General features: G+C 39.3%; 1 protein-coding gene across 1 annotated transcript in view; it reads left to right on the forward strand.

The window, feature by feature from the left end:
- The window catches only part of LOC124594871 (kinesin-like protein KIF20B), a 38,758-nt gene extending 15,997 nt beyond the window's left edge, over positions 1-22,761 (forward strand). The window contains exon 4 of the mRNA XM_047133340.1: positions 15,704-22,761. Coding sequence (XP_046989296.1) covers positions 15,704-17,947 — 2,244 coding nt within the window. The 3' untranslated portion in view covers positions 17,948-22,761. The remainder of the gene's footprint in view (positions 1-15,703) is intronic.
- The last annotated feature ends 249 nt before the right edge of the window (positions 22,762-23,010 follow it).

Here is a 23,010-nt window from a genome sequence, read left to right on the forward strand (position 1 = left end):
CACATATTACGCAATGCTCTGGAATGGGTCATACAAATGATTTGTAAGCTATCCCTTTGTATACTGATAGCAGTTCCCTAGTATTCTGTCACTAAACAGAAAGCTGTTTCCTGCTTTCCCCACAAGCGAGCCAGTATTTCATGTTCCAACAAAGTGTTAGTTGGGTGTTTGTATGAGTTGACAGACTCCAACTGGGACTCGTTGATGTTATAGGGTAGGAAACTAAATTTTTCATTTTTGTGAAGTGCATAAAAACATTTCTGAATATCTATGCAGCTTGTTTCACAGTACTATGTTATAGATAACTGCAGACATAGAGGAATATTACAGATGAGTTGTCTGTTTTGACCAGTGACATAGGAAATGTGACAAATGCCATAAATAATATGGCAACTGCAATGTGATGTTATTTTGAGGATTCCACCACACCCCCTGCCAAACTTACTAGTGTCACTGTTTTGACCTGACAAGGCACTCTTGTGTCTTTGGTATACATTTTATGTATTTTTGGCGTACTTGATCAAGCACATTGGGTAAACTGTTACTTTAATGAAAACAATATGAAGTTAACAGAATATAATTTGTCACAGTTGATTAAAAATGCAAACATTTGTAAAACTTTCACTGGAGAACTCCAAGGATCTTTATTGCTGAACATGCACGTTTTACATTTAAATCCTAGAGTCCTAGAATATCTGTTGTTTAAATATGCTCATTTGATACTCCTAAATAAAGTTGATTAGTAACGGAAATTTTTGGCTTAAACAATGGAAAATCTGGGGGATGGAATAATATTATGGAAAGGATATATTGCTACTCAAAATATAGTGGAGATGTTGAGTTGCAGAGAGCCAAAACAAAAAGACATATGATATTTCACCAAAATGGCTTTCTTTTAAAGTAGACAACACATAAAAGTCATTCAAGCACAACTTGTGCACACACACACACACACACACACACACACACACACACACACACACACACACACACACGACCACTGTCTCTGGCCCTTTTTGCCCAAAAGCTTGCATTTGTAACAGTCTGTGACTCAACATCTCCTCTATATGGTGAATAGCAATCAGTTCTGTCTCATAATATTCTCAAATACTAAAATTGAATTTATAACTTTTGGAGCTATACTTTTCTTATTTTAATAAAATGTCAGAAGCATGGAATGAAGCTCATCAGTTTATGTAACATATTTTTAAATGTTTTTCTGAACAATGATATGAAGTATTTTAATATATGAATGAAAATCATGTCTGTCAAAACCCATGCTCTTTTTTGTTTCTTATCAAATTATATTTGAGCTGCACACAAAATAAAAATTAGACTAATAATAGTTCTGTCTGAAAATATTTTGCATATTTAAGAAATCATAGTTTGTGCCAGAGCAATATTAGTTAATTTCCAATATTTTAAGAAGTCCAGCAGAGTTAAATATTTTTCCCTGTAAAGATACACCCTTTTTATGGTATCTGGAAAAATACAACAGTGATGTGTTGAAAATAAGCTAATGGTAGCAACCCCTTGAAAGTAATGCCATGACATTTATGTATGCTTTGTGAAAACTTTGCAATTTTTTTCTCAACAAAAACATATCTGAAATATGTGGAACAAATTTTACTCTGGTTATTACTGTGACAAAAGTTAAAAGTAAAGTAAGCATAATGAAAATCTGAGGCACTGAGTGTCAGGCCTGGATGAACTCACTTGGAATTACTGTTTTCCACCACAGCAGAAAGTATTTTGCTTTCATATTTGTGTGTCCATTCATAGAAACCCCATTAATAAAAACCAAAACTACATTCCCAATAGTTTGGTGAAATATCATCTCAGCTTTTTTCGGTGCTCTTGTAATTTTTTCCAGAAACTGGAAAGTGACCTTAATATTTTTGTAGTTTTCTGTGTAATTTTAGTACTTGAATATCAGCATTTCTGTTAACTATACTCCTCTTAAGTTAAGAGTGTTTCTGTTGATAACTACCACTTTGATGGACATTCTTGCAGGGCCAAGTTATCAGAACATCAGTACATCGAAAGTTCAATATAAGAAGTTTTAGTCTGAGACCAGAAAAATTTCGGTTGTTCTTATCTTAAAAATATAAGCAAATGTACAAAGATTCATAAAAATCTGGAACAGTGGGTGACATTAGCTGGGTGATTTGACATCCATGTCCCCAATCTGCCTGGTTGTCACTTGACCATGTCTTCAAAAAACTATACAGAATGTAAGAATATAAAACCCTCAACTAATTTACTTTAAGGCATAGAAGCAATATGATCACTTCCATCATGCAGAGATGACGAATTACTCTAGTAGTAACCAATGCACCATCTACAGCAAAAAAGCTCTCACTCTTCCCGCTTCAGCAATATGCCAGAACTGTTCAAAGAGCATGCCCCACTGTGGTAAAGAGGGTGTTCTGCCAGTCATACATACATCTATCTTAAGGGCCTTGGCCTCCCCTGCCCTCCCCAAGCAGATTGGAATCCTCTTCATAGATCCTGCTTGGTAGAGGGCTACCTCCCTTTGGACACACTCCACAAACTACCATAACCGCACACTGACTACAGCCAGACTTTGGAGAAGATGCATGGAACAAGGCATCCTAGAGGCTCTCAGACATATCCAGACTGAAACTAAAACTCCAAAATAAATGGAAGGAAAGAAGAAACAAGATGGAAAGGTGGATCTAGTAATCAGATGGCACCAGATCGCCAACACCATCTACGGAAATTATGCTAGTTTATCAGGTGACATTTAAGCATGAAAGTTTCACTGCTTTCACTCCCCCCGCACCTTTCCTGCCCCTCCCCAAAAGAGAAAAATAAAGCAGCTGTTATCTAAAAGAACTAAAACAACTACTTCCACCACCTCACTGAACATACACATAATACCATTCCAGCCAACAGTTAGTATGGCACTACAAGAAACTTTATTCCTAGCAGGCCAGTTACATTCTCAGACAGAAACAGATCACTCTGGGAGAGCATCAGAGGATTTTTATACATTGTTAGGAGAGATCAGTTTTAGAGAACAAATTGCTATAAATATTCCCACGAGTGGTGGATGCGGTGTGGCATAATGGTTAACAACACTGGCAGGTGTGATGTGGGGTCTCCATTTCAAACCCAACCACCAGCAATTATACATTATTTGATATTTATCATTTCTGGAAATATCTTCTGTCTATAATGTTTGTTTATTTCGGAAATAGTCAGTGTTTGTATAAATAGGTGCAGACTCTGTCCAAACATTCATTTTTGTTCTGGCTGTACATCGGTTTTCGTAATGAACATCCTTTCAGTGCTAGGTGTTATATTTCACTGATAGCCCTGATTTTGGGTTTGGACTAAAGTGTGTTTACAATGTGACTATATTTCACGGAAAGCAGCTCTGTGTATGCGTACACACACACACACACACACACACACACACACACACACACACACAGTATGCTCTGTAACATTTATCCATCTCCTCATGGGAAGGCAAGATAGCAACTGAGCACTGATTTGATTGTGCAACTGCCTCCACCTCAATTCACTTGAGGAATTTCAATCCCACTAAGCATTTTTGAGGCAGTTGCAAAATTTGACAATGTGCTACAACAGGTATTTTCATTTTAGTCCAGAATTGGGTACCATCTCATCTGTTGATGTATCAGTCTGTAGCCTTAGCTTTTTTACTGCCCATTTACTGGTAAGCACTTGATGATTTTTGTGGCAGTGATCGCTTTCTAGCAACTTTTTCATTGCTATACCAACACCCATCATAAAACTGCGCAAGCTGGAACTTCAAGAATGCCGATTGACATAGTTTAACCATTTATTTAAAATCTGAACTGTCCACTCAAGGAGGAAGTGAAATTATCCTTAGATACCACTCTGCTGCAATACTATACGCTGCAGAAGCAGTAGTCCATCTCTCCTCTGGGCCCCATTACCAGAAACCTGTACCATGGTGGAACCATCAAATAGTTGCAGCAGTTTCAATCACAGAGTAGTAGCTTAGCAACGTAAGTGACATCTGTCAAAGGATGTGCATATCACCTTCAGAAGGCTCCAAAATTGGTCAGGCAAACTGATAAAAAAAAATGCAAAAAGGAAAGTTGTGAAAGATATATAACCACTGTTGGGACCCATGCTTCCTCTCAAGTGTAGAACAAACTACATGCCATTTAGTCATTCTCTAGTATCCTGATCATTCACCATAGTGCCAACAATTAATCTGAAATCACTGTTATTATTATATAACCAGCAATCCACTTTGTCCAAGCCTCATCATCTAAAAGCTACCCACCCACTTTCCATCTTCAAAAGAGGCCATTGGAGTAGCTAACTCCCCTTAGATTTTAAATCCTCAGAACAATCCAACAACCCGTACAACAAATGGGTATTCTTTAGTGCCTTGGCATAGTTCCACGACGAAGCACCAGGCTCTGATCTCATGTGACCAGTTGCTGTATCATTTACACCTAGAATGTGTCACATTCTTGCTCTATTGTGTCATGGAGTTCAAGCTGTGAACCTAGTTTTTTACTTTATCTGACAGAATAGCATGTATAATCTTATTTGACCTTCCCGGACCTTGAGAGGGGTGGCTGTTTGACTCCTGCTGCTGTCTTAGCTCCAGGAGGCGTCTGTTCCTAGGCAGTGGACTGTTCTGATCCCACCTGTAGATTAATTTATCCTTCTACAATCAGCAGCCTTTTAATCTAAGAGTGACCTTACCATTTTATTCACCTAACTCTGTGGCCAGTTTCTTATTACCGTCGGGGACCTGCTGGTTGGATGCGGATGGTGTGCCTCTCCACTTGGCATGCCACAATGGGCCTTAAGCTGTTTTTGGCTCGCATACTTCTCGTGCCTGTTGCTACTTGGATTTTCCTTTATAGCTGGTTTTATCCTTCTCGTCTTTCTTCATTCCAGGCAAGTGTACTAATGGTAGTCTCTGATGTCCATCTCGTTCTTTGTAGAAGCATTCTATTGATTTAAAAATCCCAAGTTGTTGAACTGATTTTCTAGTTTCTACCCTTTAAACCATCAGTCCAATCCAAATCGTATGGTATTATTACTACCTACAGCAATATCTGCAGTACTTCGTTCGTAAAGTCTGCTGCATACTTCCTACTTGTACTCCTGTTAGGAGCTCCATTCCGATAAACTACTGTATCAGACTTCCTGCTGTACATCTTATAGTCTGAAGAGAGGCCTGTGTTACTTACACAGTGCCTATCTGCGACTCGGCATCTCTGCTATATGGTGAGTAGCAACTATACTTTTCATAACATTGTTACATTCCATTCTGGTTTTCCATTCTTTGATTTAATGAATAGATTCTCAAAATCTCAACCTGTGTTCAGTTGAATATTTCCTAAAATATGAGTATTTTCTTTCTTAAATTTATTTACCTTACTGTAACTAAAGGTCTTTTAATACTTGAAATACTATCAACAACAACATTTAGATAAGTAATATTAAGAGGTGAAATGATTAGAGTAACGTATGAAAACTGTTGATAGACATTCTTGTATACTCCCAAAATTTCGAAATGTGTGATCTCAATTCTTCATACGTCCTACTGAATTGTCCTTTTACCTGTCTTGAACTTATTACTGCATGTAGCCAATATTTTGCCTTCCATTTTTTTCCATTTCCATTTGATGAATGAAAACACTAAGCAGTACTCTCAAAATCCATGCTTAGGTCAACTGTTGGCTGATTAATAAATGGGTCATGCACATATACAGTTATCAACAGACATGCAGAAGTTCGATGCTTGCTATCAGCAGAGTAAAACAGGCCAATCAAAAAATCACTTGTTGTGCCTAGGATAAATCTTGTTCCAACTTCTGAACTTATGGCGTTGCTAGCCAGTAGGACAACTCCACTGCCCAATAGTAACACCACATTAACCACGGAATGTAAAGAAAGCCTCACTTTTACCAGTAACCTCATACTTTTTTCTTTATGGTGTTGTTTCATTAGAGAGTACTCTAAATTTAATGATTTAACCTTTTTGTCCAGTTTCACTAACATTTAAATTCAAAGGGAATACAATCACTTTGTGTAAATGAGTCCCTCAACTTTAATATTTGCTATGGACTTAAGATCCCAGCCATTTTGTATTTAATGCTGTGACTAAATGAATGCCTATCAACCAAATTATTGGGCTGAGTCACGTTCTCCCATTGATCTGGTTTACTGATGGGTCAGTAAATACCAAAGTGCAAACACCTGTCTGTGCAATACTTTTCATTTGTTGCAGATGTTGAGAAATACAATGTCGAGTGAAAACATCAGTCTTGTGCATTTGCTATGGCCGAGCGTTTTTAATTAACTGTGTACTTATGATATCTACTGTTAAATTTACATTCCTTATATCTGCTACTAAAGTTGTTAAACTTATCAAAGCAAATATTGCTGTTTGCACAGCAGATAAAGGCAAAGAAACCTGTGAACTGAAGATGTTTTGTTACAGTATCTATCTACCTAAAACTGGCTAGTCCTGTAAAACCACATTAGAGCTTATGCTTATTGTCTTCTGCAATTTTCATTGTGGAAAATAATCAAATTGGTTGCGTACATACTGGTATTACACACAATCACTAACATTTACCAAATTGTTCATTAGGATGTACAGATATATTAGAAATATTTCTTATTTAAGGAACCATTAATATTAGGGCTGCAAAAAATACAGAGGGCATTCTTTTGCTATTTAAACTATTACATAACTGGCAAAAAGTCATAAACCTTTGTGCACTCCCCCTTACTCCAATACTGGATTATTCTAAGCACAATATCTAGCATGGTAGCTAGTCCATTGTGGTGGTGCCGTCATGTACCCATTTGGTGGTAGCCCCCTGAGAACACAGGGATTGCACTGTTGATGCCTGAGCTCCCAATGTATGCCAAGGTGTAAATATCTGTCACCCTGGGGGATCAGGACTCCCTGCAATGGCCATTATGCCAGGTGGCCTATGCTGTGGCTGGGTGGCACCTGTGGGGAGAACCCCTGACCAGAGTGGGTGGCATCAGGCCGAATGACCCGCAATGAAGCGGACTAAGTCATCTCTTGCTGGTGACGGTACGACAGATATGACCTTAATCATTTCCCTCCCTTGCTACACCCTGGGAGTAACATAGATCTACAGAAAGAAGAGAGCCATATTCACCTCGGTATTTAGTCTGTCGCAGAATGGACGGGGATTCCTTTCTTCCTATGAAGCCTCAGTTTTTTGTTGAACACCTTGAGGTTAAGTTTGGGGAAGTGACAGCGCTGTCTAAGATAAGAAGTGCTGCCGCCTTGATTCAGACAGCATCCCCAGCCCAATCCTGGGCATTAATTGCTTGTGACCAGCTGGGTGATATTTCTGTTACCGTCGCTCCCCATAAAAGCCCCAACATGGTCCAGGGGATTATTTTCCATCATTACCTCCTCTTGCAGTTGCATGATGAGCTCCGCACCAGTCTAGAAGAGCGGGGTGTTCAATTCATCTGGCCCATTTACAGGGGACCCAGAGACAACAGGGTTGCTTCCTGTGCACTCATCTTGGCGTTTGAGGGTGATTGATAGTTTACCGCTGTGATGTTAAACCATACGTCCCTCCCGCTACGTGGTGCTTTGTGCTGGAAATTTGGGTACATGTCTTCCCGCTGCACTTCCAGCGCCACATGTGTCAAGACTGTGGACGTCCACTGCATCCAGATACTCCATATGTGCCTCCTCCCATTTGTGTCAACTGTGGAGAGCAGCACTCCCCCTGCTCTCCATACTGCACAGTACTCCAAAAGGAGTGGAAAATCGTGGATTACAAGACCCTGGACTGGTTGACTTACACACAGGCTAAATGTAACTTTAAACGATTACAACCCGTTTGGTTGACATCCACATATGCTGCAGCTACATTACCATCACCATCACAAATACCAGTCGTACCACACTCTGTGCTACGAGCAGTGGCTCCTCCGGGCCTCCAGAATACATCTGCCCCCTTGGTGGTAGGGGAAAAATCTCCTGTTGCTCCCAAAGTACCTACGTCGGTAGCAAGGCCCCTCCAAATGCAGGGGACATCGGTCCCCTACCCCCAGCTGGAGAAGCAAGAGCCTCCTCCAGCTCCTCTCATGTGGAAGTGGTCCCTTGAGACCCTCTCTTCCAAGGTCTCCACTAATGCCACAGCGGACACTCGCCAGCGGGTAAAGGAGCCAAAAGCTGTTGGAGGAAGATCTTCACTGTCTTCCTCTGTGCCTGAAACTACTACGGAGAAGCCCTCCCAGCAAGCCCCTAAAGAGAAGCAAGAGGGCAAGCAAACAAAGAAGTCTGCTAAGAAAAAGGACCCTCCGGTGGCCCCAACACCACCACTCCGTCCCAATTCTGCACCTGAAGATGAGGTGGAGATTTAAGTGTCTTGTGAGGACCTGGATCTCACTGATGCCTCGTCCACAATAGGAATGGATACAAACACTCATTGGTGGTAGCAGGTGACCCTGAGCCATAACCTGCATCCTTGCGTTCTTCATTCCTTTCCAGCTTCACGATAACGTCATCCTCCAGTGGAACTGCTGCAGTTTTTTCCATCACCTGGCTGAGCTACTGCAACTGTTAAGCTTTACACCTGCTTTCTGCATTGCCCTCCAGGAAACCTGGTTCTCGGCAATGCGGACCTCTGCCCTCCATGGCTATAAGGGATATTACAGGAACCGTAGCGACTATAATAGTGTGTCAAGTGGAGTTTGCGTTTATGTCCTACACTCGGTCTGTAGTGAAACTGTGCCCCATGAAACACCTCTTGAAGCTGTGGCTGCAAGAATAAAGATGACGCAGGAAATAATTGTCTGCAACATATATCTTCCTCCAGATGGTGCAGTACCCCTGAATGTATTAACTGCACTGATTGATCAACTCCCTAAACCTTTCCTACTTTTGGTAGATTTTTAACGCCCATAACCCCTTTTGGGGTGGCATCATGCTCACTGGCAGAGGCAGAGATGTCGAAACTTTCCTGTCTCAATTTGACCTCTGCCTCATAAATACTGGAGCCGCCACACATTTCAGTGTGGCTCGTGGTAGTTACTCAGCTATTGATTTATCCATTTGCAGCCCAGGACTTCTCCCATCTATCCACTGGAGAGCACATGACGACTTGTGTGGTAGTGACCACTTACCCATCTTGCTGTCACTGTCCCGCCGTCAGGCCCACGGACGCCTGTCCAGATGGCCTTTAAACAAGGCAGACTAGGAAACTTTCACCTTTGTGGTCACCATTGACTCTCCTCCATACGGTAACATCGATGAGATGGTTGAACAGGTGACAACAACAATTGCGGTGGAAAACACGAAAGATGGTCCCTTAGTGGACACCGGAAGTCGCTGAGGCAATTAAGGAGTGTTGGTGAACTCTTACAGTGGCATTAGCTGCACCCTTACCTGGAGCACCTCATAGCCTTTGAGAGGCTCCGTGCGGTCGCTCACCAGCTTATCAAAAGACACAAACGCAGTTGCTGAGTACTATGCTCGAGCCTCTGCATCAGAGAACTTACCCTCCTCTGCCTTTCGCACTCTCAAATGGCAGATGGAAAGTCCTCTCATTCGCTACACACCACAGTGAACCTTATAACGCCCCATTTATGGAGTGGGAGCTCCTCAGTGTCCTTGGACATTGGCCCGACACAGCTGCTGGGCCAGATCGGATCCATGATCAGGTGATTAAACATTTCTCATCTGACTACAAGCAACATCTCTTCATCATCTTCAACTGGATCTGGTGCGATGGCATCTTTCCATCACAATGGCAGGAGAGCACCATCATTATGCTGCTTAAACCTGGTAAAAACCTGCTTGATGTGGATAGCTGTTGGCCTATCAGCCTCACCAACATTCTTTGTAAGCTGCTGGAATGTATGGTGTGTCGACGGTAGGGTTGGGTCCTGGAGTCACGTGGCCTACTGGCTCCAAGTCAGGGCGGCTTCTGCCAGGGTCGCTCTACCATCGATAATCATGTGTCCCTCCAGTCTGCCTTTTCCAGGTGCCAACACTTGGTTGCTGTCTTTTTTTAAAATTTTTTTTTTTACAAAAAGCGTGTGACACGACCTGGTGACATCATATCCTTGCCACATTATACGAGTGGGGTCTCCGAGGCCCGCTTTAGAGTTTTATCCACAGTTCCCTGTCCCTTCATACTTTCCATGTCGAAGTTGGTGCCTCCCACAGTTCCCTCCCATATTCAGGAGAATGGGGTCTTGCAGGGCTCAGTGTTAAGTGTATTTCCGTTTTTAGTGGCCATTAATGGTCTACCAGCAGCTGTAGGATTGTCCCTCACCTTCTCTGTATGCAGACGACTTCTGCATTTCATACTGCTCCACTAGTACAGGTGTTGCTGAGTGGCACCTACAGGGATCCATCCATGAGGCGCAGTCATGGGCTCTAGCCCATGGTTTCCATTTTTCGGCCACAAAGTCGTGTGTTATGCACTTCTGTCGGCACCGTACCATTCATCCGGAACCAGAACTTTACCTTAGTGATGATCCACTCACTGTAGTGGAGACAAATCATTTCTTAGGACTGGTTTTCAACACCTGATTGACTTGGCTTCGTCACCTCCGTCAGCTTAAGGAGAAAGTGCTGGCAACAACTCGACGCCCTCCACTGCCTGAGCAACACCAACTGGGGTGCAGATCGCTCTACGCTGCTGCAGCTCTACAGGCCCTTGTTCAATCCCGCCTTAACTATGTGAGTGTCGTTTATGGTTCGGCGGTGCCCTCACCGTTGCGTTTACTCAACCGAGTGCACTATGTGGCATTTGCCTTGTGACGGGAGCTTTTAGTAAGCGTCTGGTGACCAACGTCCTGGTGGTGGCGGCCAGAGTCCCTACATTACAGGTTAGGCCGTGTCCTATGTGAGCGAAGGAAGCGAACGACAGCGAGAGACTTCTGGATATGTGACACTCCAGTGACAAGCAGCAGCATCGGGCAAAAAGATTGGGTGTCCTGTGCACTAGCGACCACGTCGCGTTACAAGATGGCTGCTTAGAGCCAATCAGCTTTTTCTGTAAAATAGTGTCCCTAACGTGTTGAATACTGTAGCTGGAGAATAAGGTTACAGAATTAGGTTTACTTTTAAGAAAATGAAGTGAAAAGGAATGCTGTGTGTGAAATTTACAAAGGGAGGAATCTCCATGGAGAATTTCATAAATATCATCAACTATTAAGATCACCAGACAAATTCTTCGAATACACCTGAATGAGCAGAAGAGCATTTGACTATCTCATCAATAAATTAAATATGAATGTTATTTTACCAGTTAATAAATGTGGAGGAATGATTACTATGTGACTGACTACGCTACATGCAAACATAAGTACACAAATGGACAACAGTAAACAATAATTAGCTGTGGTGTAGGGGTAGCATTACAGGTTGTGATTACGTGTTACGAAAGTGTCCTGGCTTCGATTCTGGGCCATTCTTATATTTTTACTGACTGAGTTACAGTTCTGTGTACTAAGTTTTATGTTAAATATTTTTAAGTCCTTGCCAAAGAAATAGATCTTCACACCTATCCCAGTACATCACACACACATTTAATTTCTAATAAATTACAATGAACCATGAAATTTTACAGATATTTGATGTTGCGAACGTAATTCACCAGCAGTCAATGTTAAGGCCAAGCATTTCAATTAATCTAAGTAGTCTGTAAAAGTAAAACATTTTGTGTACTGATTTGTCTAAAAGTATGAAAAAAAAATTATTAGGGAAATGTTTGGTGCACCTCATTTTCTGTTCATGATTTCGAGCATAATTCAAAAGCATGTAGAACATTTCTGTGATCTACTTATTTCTTTTACACAAATCATTTCATAAAATATTTGACTGATTTCTTTCATTTTTAATTTAGAGGTTTATTCAGAAAGCATGATCTTACTGACTCCTCGTTCGCTTTCCTAATGTACTTGATTCGAAGGGAGCTTTTTGACATTTAAATACTGCACCAATGTGCAAAATAGCTAGGTCTGAACAGATGAAATTTTTGACACTTCATTTACATAGCTTGGCAGCAGCTTTTCGTCAAATATTTCAATTTTTCCTCAGCTTATTAAGTTTTCATTCATTACCCTGTTTACTTACAAGCAGTTCAATATTTTCATGCTAAACTAGCGGTCACTTTGATACCCCTGTTTACCTGTTTCTCTCCCTTTGTTTGGCTATGAAAATTTGGACAAAACTTCATGTTGTAATTTATAGGGAGTCTTGTTTTCGCTCTGCTCATGCGTTTACAAAATGTGTTGAGTGTTACTGATATGACAAAATAGTCCTTTCTGCGTGCTGTCATTTTCATTGTTTCGATATCTTGAACCGTTTATGAGATAAGACGATTTTTATGACCACTTGATTCCCAAAGTGCAGGAAAGGTTTGGACATGCCGCAAGCAATCTGTCCGCAGGTATAACAACCAATATCTCAAGAATGAAAAGAGAATATCATTCCTATCTCAACTTTAAAGACAATTTAGATATATTGGTTATATTTCATACGCAATAATGTATGGCCTTAAATGAACTATACGGAAAGTCTATGCAGTGTGATTTTTACCTCTGCAAGTTCTTAAAAATTTTGTGCAGCCATGTACCCAATTTCGTGCAGCACAGTAACTATGATGAAGAACGAAAATAAATTCAAACCTTTATTGTTTAAAGATATCAAGCTATAAGATGTGGAAGAATCAATTTTTTTTCGCGAAATAGTTTTCTTAAAATTGGATGTTAAGTAATTTATAGCTGTCGTCGCGTCCGCTCCACTGCTTTGCCAATAAGACGTTCGGCTGTCGCTCTCTGTCGTGCGTGCTGCAGCGACAAAATTCAAACGTCGCCAGTTGCAGCGGGAGACAGAAAGTGACACAGACGTCGCCCATGTAGAACACTTCAGTAACTATACCTGCAGCTGTGTTTTGTCACCTGAAGCTGTCTGTCACTTTCGTTGCTCATGTAGGACACGGCCTTAGGTGTGTGCAGTAGCTCTCCAGTTACGTTGCACACGTTTGTAGTTCTCCTGCGCATCCAAATTGCCGTATCCTTTTCCCACCCACTGCGGTTCATCTCCCTAATCAGTGGCACAGGTCAGGGCTTACAATTGCAGTTTGTGTGCGTTCCCTTCTCTCCAAATTGGAGTCGTTGCCTGTACCACCTACACTTGAGGTTCATTCACGAACACCTCCATGGTGTACATCTAGGCCGCGGCCGCCTGGACCTTTCACGTGACCCTAAGGACTCGTGTAACTCTGATTCTCCGCTGCCACTTCCTCTCGATTCTCGACATGTACTGGGGCCATGAAGTGGTTTACACCAATGGCTGATGGTCACGTTGGCTTTGCCTATGTTAATGGAGTACATATAGGACACCACTCCTCACCAGATGGCTGCAGTGTTTTCACTACAGAGCTGGCAGCCGTATCTCATGCTCTTGAGCACATCTGCTCATGCCCAGACGAGACATTTCTCCTGTGTACTGTCTCCTTGAGCAGACTATAAGCTATCGACCAGTGCTACCCTTGTCATATTTTGGTAGTGACCATCCAGGAGTCCATCTATGCCCTGGAACTGTCCAGTCGTTCAGTGATGTTTGTATAGACCCCAGGTCACATCGGAATCCCAGGCAACGAACTTGCCGACAGGCTGGCCAAACAGGCTACTCGGAAACTGCTTAAGAGATCGGCTTCTCTGAAACTGATCTGCTTTCAGTATTATGCCATGAGGTTTTGTGGCTTTGGGAGACGAAATGGCATAACCTCAATATGCACAAGAAGCTGCATGCCATTCAGGAAACTACGAATGTGTGGAAGACCTCCGTGCGCACCTCTCGCAGGGACTCTGTGGTTCTGTCAGCTCTGCATTGGTCATACATGGCTGACGCATGGTTACCTCCTCGATCGCAAGGACCCACCTCAGTGCCACTGTGGCTCACGAATTACGGTTGTGCATCTCATGCTGGACTGCCTACTTTTAGCCCCTCTGCGACAGACTTTTTAACCTTTCCAGCACCCTACCTTCGTTGTTGGGCGACAATGCTTCAACAGCAGATTTAGTTTTACATTTTATTCATGAGGGGTTTTCTTATTGTACCATCTAAGTGTGGGCATTTAGCCTTCTCTCTGAGGCAGCCACCCTCCCTCCATTTTAACTCTGTCACACTTTCTTTGCACTTGTTTGTCTTGGTGGTCATCTTTTCCCTACATATGTTCATCTCTCCTTGTCTTTTTGGGGTGGACATTTTAATGTATTGCAGAGTGGCTGGCTCATGCTCTTTTATTATTGTGATCAGCCAGCCGAGACCATCTGCTCCATGGTTTTATTACCTTCTACTTTTCTTTGTGGTGTATGTTTTCCCTGATTTTTTTTGTGTGTCCCATTCGTTTCCTTTTTAGGTGTGGTTCCCCATTCCTTTTCCCCCTTTTACCTTCTCAAACGTACGTTGGGTGTTTTTGTACCTTGAGCCTAGCTTGCGTCAGGAAAAGGGATCGATGATCTGGTAGTTTGTTCCCTTTATATCCAAACAAACAAACCTACCTACCTACCTACCTTTGTGCACTCGTGCTCTGTAGTTGTAACACAGGTAATGTGTGCACTACAATGTTGGCAAATATTTGTTCAGTACAGTTTTGAGTGCATGTTATTTTAAGATAGTTCACAACTTATTCATGTTGGAGTTCTTTTGAGCCTAAAATGTGGTGTTGCTTGTCAGCTAACATAATATCTGATTTGTTTGTCCAATAAATCAGAATATTGCAAATAACTAACACACCTCTATAGGTGATTTCTACAATTTCTTGCTAATAGATGCCAGTTAATGCTGGCAGGTTAGTACTTTTATTGGAACAAAATTTAGGCTTCTGTCCATGGTTTGCTTTAACAGGGATCATGGACAGTAGTTAAAATGAGTCCATCCAGTGCAAACCAATTTACTATGTATCACAAAGGTGCACTTCCAAAACGTTTGAATACAAGTAGTCCAGAATCTGTTTCAAAATAAGTTATATAATATAATCTAAGACTTCTCATTGTTTTAACAATTATGAAAAAGATAGTTTGCTACAGCAAATAGACAGTTGCACATTAAGCTTTCAGCTTTTGGAGAGTGATGAAAAAACACAGGAAAAAGAGAGAGAATGGAATTAAACATCAAAGTACCACATATTATGGAAAATTTCAATCGTAATTACATACAAGTTATTCAATAGCATTTGATATTCATCACGTTTTTACATTTTTTAATTACAAACAAAAATGATATTATAGTACTAATCACTAGATTTCAACGGAAAGACAAAAGATAAATTCCATTTTGAAATGAGGCTGTGGTTTTAGGCTGCATGCGGAAGAACTGAATCATATTTTCCCCTTTAAACTGTGTAATACATTAAGAGGATAAAATTTAACAGAACTGCAAATATGACAATTGTGTTGAATTCCGTAAATCTGTTAAATTCACACTTGGCTGTTGCTAAGTCCATAATAATCTTTTGTGGATATTTATGTACATGTCAGATAAATTAATTTGTACTGGTTGCTACTCCTTAAGTGGTAGTGTCGTGTTTTTTTTGTGTGATTATTGTGTATATTTCTAAGACTGTAGTAATCAGTTAATATGCTTTTTAGATACGGAAGTGAAGTTGAATGGGTATTAATATTTTTTCAGGCATCATATCTGGAGTCAAGACTGATGGGAAGGCCCATATGCCGTGTGAATCCAAAGAACATACTTCCTCTTTTGGAGGAATCTGAGAAGGAAAGTTTTCCAAAAGTGTATCTGAGAATAAAACCAAGTGGAAACTGCAGTGATGCATCAAAATTCACTGTTACTGATGAAATGACATTAACAGCAGATGTTTCCTCTGAATCTGTTGTAAATTGTAGCCTTAAGTCAGTGGGTAATACTGTTAAACACCAATACAAATTTTCAAAAATTTTTGGTCCTAAATCAACTCAAAAGCAGTTGTTCAGAGAAACATGTTTACAACCATTAAAATGTTTCTTAAGAGGAGAGAACTGTCTACTGTTTGCATATGGGGCAACTAATGCTGGAAAAACCTATACTATACAGGGGACAACTGAGAATCCTGGAATCATACCACAATCAATAAACATGATATTTAGTGCTCTTAAAGGAAGACTGTGTACTGACTGCCAGTATAAGCCATACAGACTGGAAAATGTGATTCGCCTGGATGAAGCAAAGCAACAAGAGGAACTCAGTGTTAGGGATCATTTGCTTGGATGTACAGTGCCACTGAATAATGTGTATCCCCTGGAGTCAGCTGTTGTTAGCAATTTAAAAACAAATGTAGACTTCAGTTCCCCATCATTTCAGGCTATGAAATCACATTTGGACGAGGTTATTCTGAACCTAGAAGATGAGAAGAGTGTAACATTCAGCTTGTGGGTATCCTTCTATGAGATACATAATGAAGTAATATATGACCTATTGGACATTTCAAGTGGCTGTGATGTAAAAAGGAAGCCACTTTCTTTAGGTTATGTGAATGGTTTGGCGTATATTAAAGACATTCACCAGGTTTATGTGTCATCACCAGATGAAGCTTACCGGATATATTTAACTGGGAAAAATAATTTACAGAAAGCTGCCACAGCATTAAATACAGATTCTAGCAGATCTCACTGTGTGTTTTCTATAAAAATGGTGCGTGTATTGAATTCAGAGAACCCTCAACCAGTGAAAGTAAGTGTTTTTTCTTGTGTCGATTTAGCAGGTACAGAAAGAGTGAAAAAAACTCTTAATGTAGGAAATCGGTTAAGAGAATCTCAAAATATAAACACGTCTCTGTACGTGTTAGGTAGATGTCTGTCGATTATTAGGGATAATCAGAGGTCACAACGAAAAATGAGGGTGCCATTTAGAGATTCAAAACTGACGCAGGTATTCCAGTACGCATTGACTGGAAATCAAGGCATTGCAATGATAGTAAACATTACTTTTGATCCAGTGATGTATCTTGAAACAGTTAATGTGTTAAAGTTTTCTGCACTTGCAAGGCAAATTTTAGTTGAACCACAAAATACTTCATGTTTCAATTCTACGAGTATGCTGAATAGTAAAGCTAGCCTGATGAAGTGCAATGACACACTTACTGCATCTTTTGTGACTCAGGTAAATGACTGCAACCATTTACCGATTATCAAGAAGTTGCAGCAGCAGCTAGAAAGGGAATGTGAAAGTAGCAGACAACTTGCAAGGCAGTTGGAGTCTGAAAAGCAGCGAGCCAGGGAGATTGATGCCCATGTGCGTGAAGAACTTACAGCAGAATTTTCTTTGTTACTGCAGAGAACTGAAGATTTCTGGCAGAAACAAGTGAAGTCTGCTACTGAGGATGAAGTAGACATGGGGAACTTTCGCATACAACAGTTAAGAGATTTTTATGAAAAGAAATTGAAGAATGCACAAGATGAAGTGAAACTCTTGCATGCGCAACTGAAAGAAACAAAAAAATCATTCAAACAAGAAATAGACCTATTAAAATCACAACTTGAAGTGCAGAACACAGATGGAGGAGATTTGGTTGATACTTTAAGGAAGCAGTTGGCAGCACTAACAAAGGAACTTCATAATAAAAATGTGGAAAATCAAGTGCTAACTGAAAAGATTGAAGAGGCAAAAGAGGATTTCATTATGTTGGAAGAAAACAGAAAATCTCTTCTGCAAGAGCTGGGTATGGACAATAGCTCATTAGTTGAAAGAATTGGTTCACATGTTTCTCATCATGGTGATGTTGATGACAGTTCTGATGATGTAGATGATTGTGATGTAAAGACAGAAATGACTGAAGAGGAAAATGACAGTTTGGAACAAAACTCAATAGACTCAATAGAAGCATGTGATGTAATTAGTCAGGATGACAGTGATATTGTGGTAATTGATGACTAATAGTGAGAAGGGTAAATATTGTTTGTAAAATAGTTGTGGAACAGATGTTTTTATGCTTTTACAGAACTGAGAATATAGACTTTCTTTCTGGGAGCTTATCTTATCTGTGACTTACTTCTATATTCTTTCAGATTTACATATGTAAGATCAGTTTTAGTATACACATACTATTCTTTTGTAACATCCGCTTGGTTTCAGTTAAATTCATTCCTTACATTGACTGTACATAAATGTAAATAGACATTAAAATTTTATTTTGTACAAAACGCTGAAAGGAGTTGCTGTAAAATATGAACATAAAATCTGTGTTGATTGTATTAAATAAGGTGTGTATTTCCAGTAGTATACTTGTAAGCAGTTTTTATTGTCGGTGCAAATGTTTGTATTGTGTTGCCACTGTAGTTGGAATGCAGAGTTGATTTTGTGACTTTCCAACAAAAAAGTTTTGTAACAAACTATTTCCATAATATTATTGTAAAGTTAATGGATGATGACAAAAATTGCTGTAGTTTGTGATGTTGATTTCTACCAGCATTAATTTCTCATCAGATAGTTGGGGGGAAAAAATCTTGCTCTTTTTCTCTGTAGCTAATCTACCAGTGCAGCAATAAATATATACATTTAATTTTAAAATTCTTTTCTATTAATTGATGGTTTCATCAGGCTAGAAAGTGCATAGTTGAATGTTTTGAAAAGTTTCATTGAAAGACAGACAGAAATAAATTAGCAGTGATTAGATGGAAAATCCTTGTAATTTTTCAGCAAAAACCTCTGTGTTATGGTATTTAGACTGGGGATCTCGGATAGAATATGGAGACCACATCAGATATGAGGAAAAAACTTTTTGTTTTCTCCCTCAGGGCCTGTGCAACAATTTGTTGTGAAGCCAGTCTTTCAAGAAAAGTATCTATTTATTCCACAGAATGCTTTATACAGAATCACAAAATTAGGTGACATTTGAGTTCTTACAGATAACGTAACAGTGAAAGGCTGTAAGGCATTGTGAGGGATTCTTGTACGAAATTAAAAAATATGCCATAAAGAAACCTTTAAACCTAGATTTGGAAATCTTGTTTTCCACCTACACTTTGTAGATCTGCTGAAAACCTCTTGCAAATCAAACTTGCGTAATAGCGCCTACATTTCTATGCAATGGTTAAGTGTTACCCAAATGAAAATAGTAGTATCAGTAAACAGTGTAGTTCCTTTTTTCATCCAGGGATCTTATCACAATGATACAGAAATTGTCGACATAACACAATACAAATCAATAGCTCAAAATATACAATACACCAAGTACACAACATGCTCTATGAGGATAGGACCCGTGACTAGTCATCACCTTGACTAAGGAGATATTCTGGCATCTGCCTAAATGATACAGGAAGAAAATCCAAAAATCAGGATGACCAGAAGTAGCTACTCTGTTCTCCAGAATCTGAGGCCTGCATATTAACTGCTGTACTGCCCCATTCAGTTGGTCCCTGTTGTACAGTGTTTCTTGATTTACACATTTGTTTCAGGCAATTCATAATATAAATCTCAATTCTGTTATTAATTGCCAGACTTAGTGATACCTGCTGCACAGTGAAGATGGTGTGGTGTCCCTTGTACATCTCCAGCAGACTCCATGCCCACACACATTCAACTACACTCCTCAGTTTGCCTCAAAAGCTGAGTCAGCATCCCCTCAAGATGAGTGAGATGTTGAACTCAGGACATGACGAGACATTATTACTGTTGTAAAGTCCAAACTGATGCTTATTCCATGATTATGTATAAAACTATTAGTGACGAACTTGGTACTATTTTCCTTTATATCCACCACAGTTTGATAGTTGTACTCGACTGGCACAGTTACGATGCTCTTTACAGAGAGTGTGAAACATGTACCAGTTATTCTTACAGCTCTTTTCTACAGTTAAAAATTGTCTACGTTGTGTCTTCATTCTCCAGAAAAGAATCCCACACATGTAGGCACTGTGCGTTACCACAAGACGTTGGCTGTTACACACTGATGCTAGAACTCTAAGAGCATAACATGCTGATGACATTTATTTTTTTTTTTATTTTTATTTTGCCAGAATCTTGTGTGCTCATTCCATGTTAGCTGGCAATTTTCACACCTAAAAACTTTATTAAGCAATATCTAGATTTATCATTTATGCTTAATATGGGTTGTTTTCATTCTTTATGCTGAAATGAATACTGTTTTTTTTTTATGTTCAGTGGTAACTTATTACATACTGCCTAATCAGAATAGAACTTTTTATCCATGTCTTGTGCTGTCTAGAAGTTCACTGATATATCAACAACAGAATTGGATCAAGACACTACCCTGAGAAACACATGTTCCCTATCATTTTTGTGGAACTTGTAATGGCCAGCAAAAGCAGTAGTGTAATTGGTCAGTAGTTTTAAACACTTTCTGAATTACATTTCTTTAGCAAGGGTGACGCTTCAGGCACTCCAGAAAAATCTTTAACTAAAGTACTCGTATATGATGATTGGTAATGAGACTTGCATCTGATCTATGCATGCCTTCTGAACAGATTGGAACCTTATCTATGCCTTCAGTCTTGTTTATTAATTGTATTGTCTTCCTGACTTCTTGCTCTGTTGTGGGGAAACATTGTACTGTTTTCTAAGTCACTGTGAGTTATGGGAAGATTTGCTGCAACTTCTCTGCAGTCCCAGAGAAATAATCATTTACAAAATTTGATAATTCCTGAGGACTTTCTATTATTGTTTCAATGTTTGATTTTATACTTGGCTTTCACAGTTTCTTCTTTTATAACATCCCACACCTATTTTCTTTTTGGCAATATCCTGTACTACTTTCCTGCATTTTATGTCATTGAATGATGTTTTTAAAACAGGCAGTACCCTTTTGTATAGTTTATAATCTGTGATAATAAGTTAGGAACTGTAAATTAATGTAGTACTATTGTAAAGAATTTAGAAATTTTAGTATCTGGGAGGATGTTGTAATACCTGCAGTTGTCCATTTATTTACCTTATCTGCTGCTGTCGAAATAGCTACTTTTCGATATGTCTCCTCAAAAATTCTTGTAAACATCATGCAGAAGTTAGAGAATTAACATCTAATTGTTTTCCATATACACTTGATCCCAGATGTAATTTGCCAGTGCTCTAGGAAATGTGTGTTTTACTTCCGAGAAAGACCTTTTGTAGCCTTGCGGGTTTTACCAAGCCTATCTTTAGCTTTATTATCAAACAGTAATGATCCAAAAGACAAAGATCTGATATAAACACTTTACACATTTCCCCGTCAGTATCTGTAAGACAATGTTCTAAAACTGATGTTGAACTTTTTGATGCACTCGTAGCAGTGTATACCACTTGTACCACGCAAAATGTTTAGAATGTTATCATTAATTTTGCCCTCAACACTGTTATTAATATTCATGTCTCCATATATTATGTGACGTTTGGGGGGTTGAGACTGTTTTTAGAACTTCAGTTAGTGTGTGAAAGAAATTGTCCACATTAAAAGTAGGTGAATGGTGTCCTGATAGATATCTGGTTTGGTTACTTCAATGGCTGCCTATTCAAAATGTTTATCTATGCTAATTATGACCAAATCACCTCTGTAGCTTTAACCCTTATTGCACTGCTTTGCATATTTGCAAAGCAGAGATCGAACTAGATTTAATCTGCTGTCAGAATTCAATATTGTGAGTTGCTTTGGTTATTTGAAGTGGTGCAGCTTTAAATAGGTATTTGTAAATATGGCTGCAGACAAGCAATTTCGCAGATATGCAATGTTACAAATAATTTCTGTTTCAAAAACAAAAAATTGACATGATTTAAACATTTTTCCTGTATTCTTAGACCAATCCTCCCCATGAAAATAATTATTAACAATAGTTTATAAGAACAGTGTGGAAAGAGGGCTTAAGATACGTGCTACCCGTTATATAACTGCTGGATGCCCATCTGATATATAACAGAGCAGTTTGAGGTTTGCTGCACCGATCGATACCACAACTCTTCCTTCATTTAGGACATGTAATTGTTCAGATTTTAATTAACAGATTAATTATAATGTAAAAACTATGTTCGCACCAGTAATTCCAACCTTGTAAATGATACGTAATGTACATGATCTTGAAACAGCAGTACACTAAACCTACAGAACTTGGTAAATTGGTAGGAACTTCTGAAACTGTCACATTCTGTTATAACTACCAGATGGTGAAAATGTTTCAAGGAGCTGATTTTCAATTATCAGCCAAAATACATCAGACATAGCTTAGCTTATCTCGTGTATTGCTACTGTTAATTCGTGTGATCTACCTATGTAACAATATTCACTAATTTTCGCAATAGAAAATTTTGAGAAATTTTGAGTCATTGTCACTAACTATAAACAAACATCTAACTTAATTTCTGTTTAAATGCCAGAACTTCTGTTAACACTGATGAAAACATCTGTTTAATTGAACATCAGAAGCATGATAGGAATGCTGTACCTAACTTATTTATTGTGTAATCAACAAAATTGTAAAAAGTGTTGTCTGTGTTGCATAATTGATGTAAATTTATATGATAAAAAAGCTATCTGCCTATACGAATCACAGTAGTGATTGTACCATTTCCATCTGTGTGTTCAGTTAACAAGACGTGACAGTTTTTTTAATTGTGACTCATAAAATTTGTACTAACAATGTTACTGTTGTCATGAAATGTATATAAGAGAGGACTTTTTGGAGGTGGAACTCACTGTGGATTGGAAGTTTCGTGACACAGCATCTATGTCACTGAATGTAATAAATCTGCAATGAGAAGTATTAAGGTGTACCTGTTATTTCATATTACACACTGATTAAACCAAAAAAGTGAATCCAGCTCTTGAGGAGACCTCCAGGACAATGAAGAGTTCTCAAGCTTAATATCATATATTACTGAGTTCACCATCCGCATAGACTGTTTTTATTTCATAGAGCTACTGACTGCAATAACTTCACATAATTACATTTTTATCTAAAAAGAAAGATGATGAAACTTACCAAACAAAAGCGCTGGCAGGTCGATAGACA

The sequence above is a fragment of the Schistocerca americana genome, chromosome 2 (genome assembly GCF_021461395.2).
Source record: "Schistocerca americana isolate TAMUIC-IGC-003095 chromosome 2, iqSchAmer2.1, whole genome shotgun sequence".
In the NCBI taxonomy this organism is placed as follows: domain Eukaryota; kingdom Metazoa; phylum Arthropoda; class Insecta; order Orthoptera; family Acrididae; genus Schistocerca; species Schistocerca americana.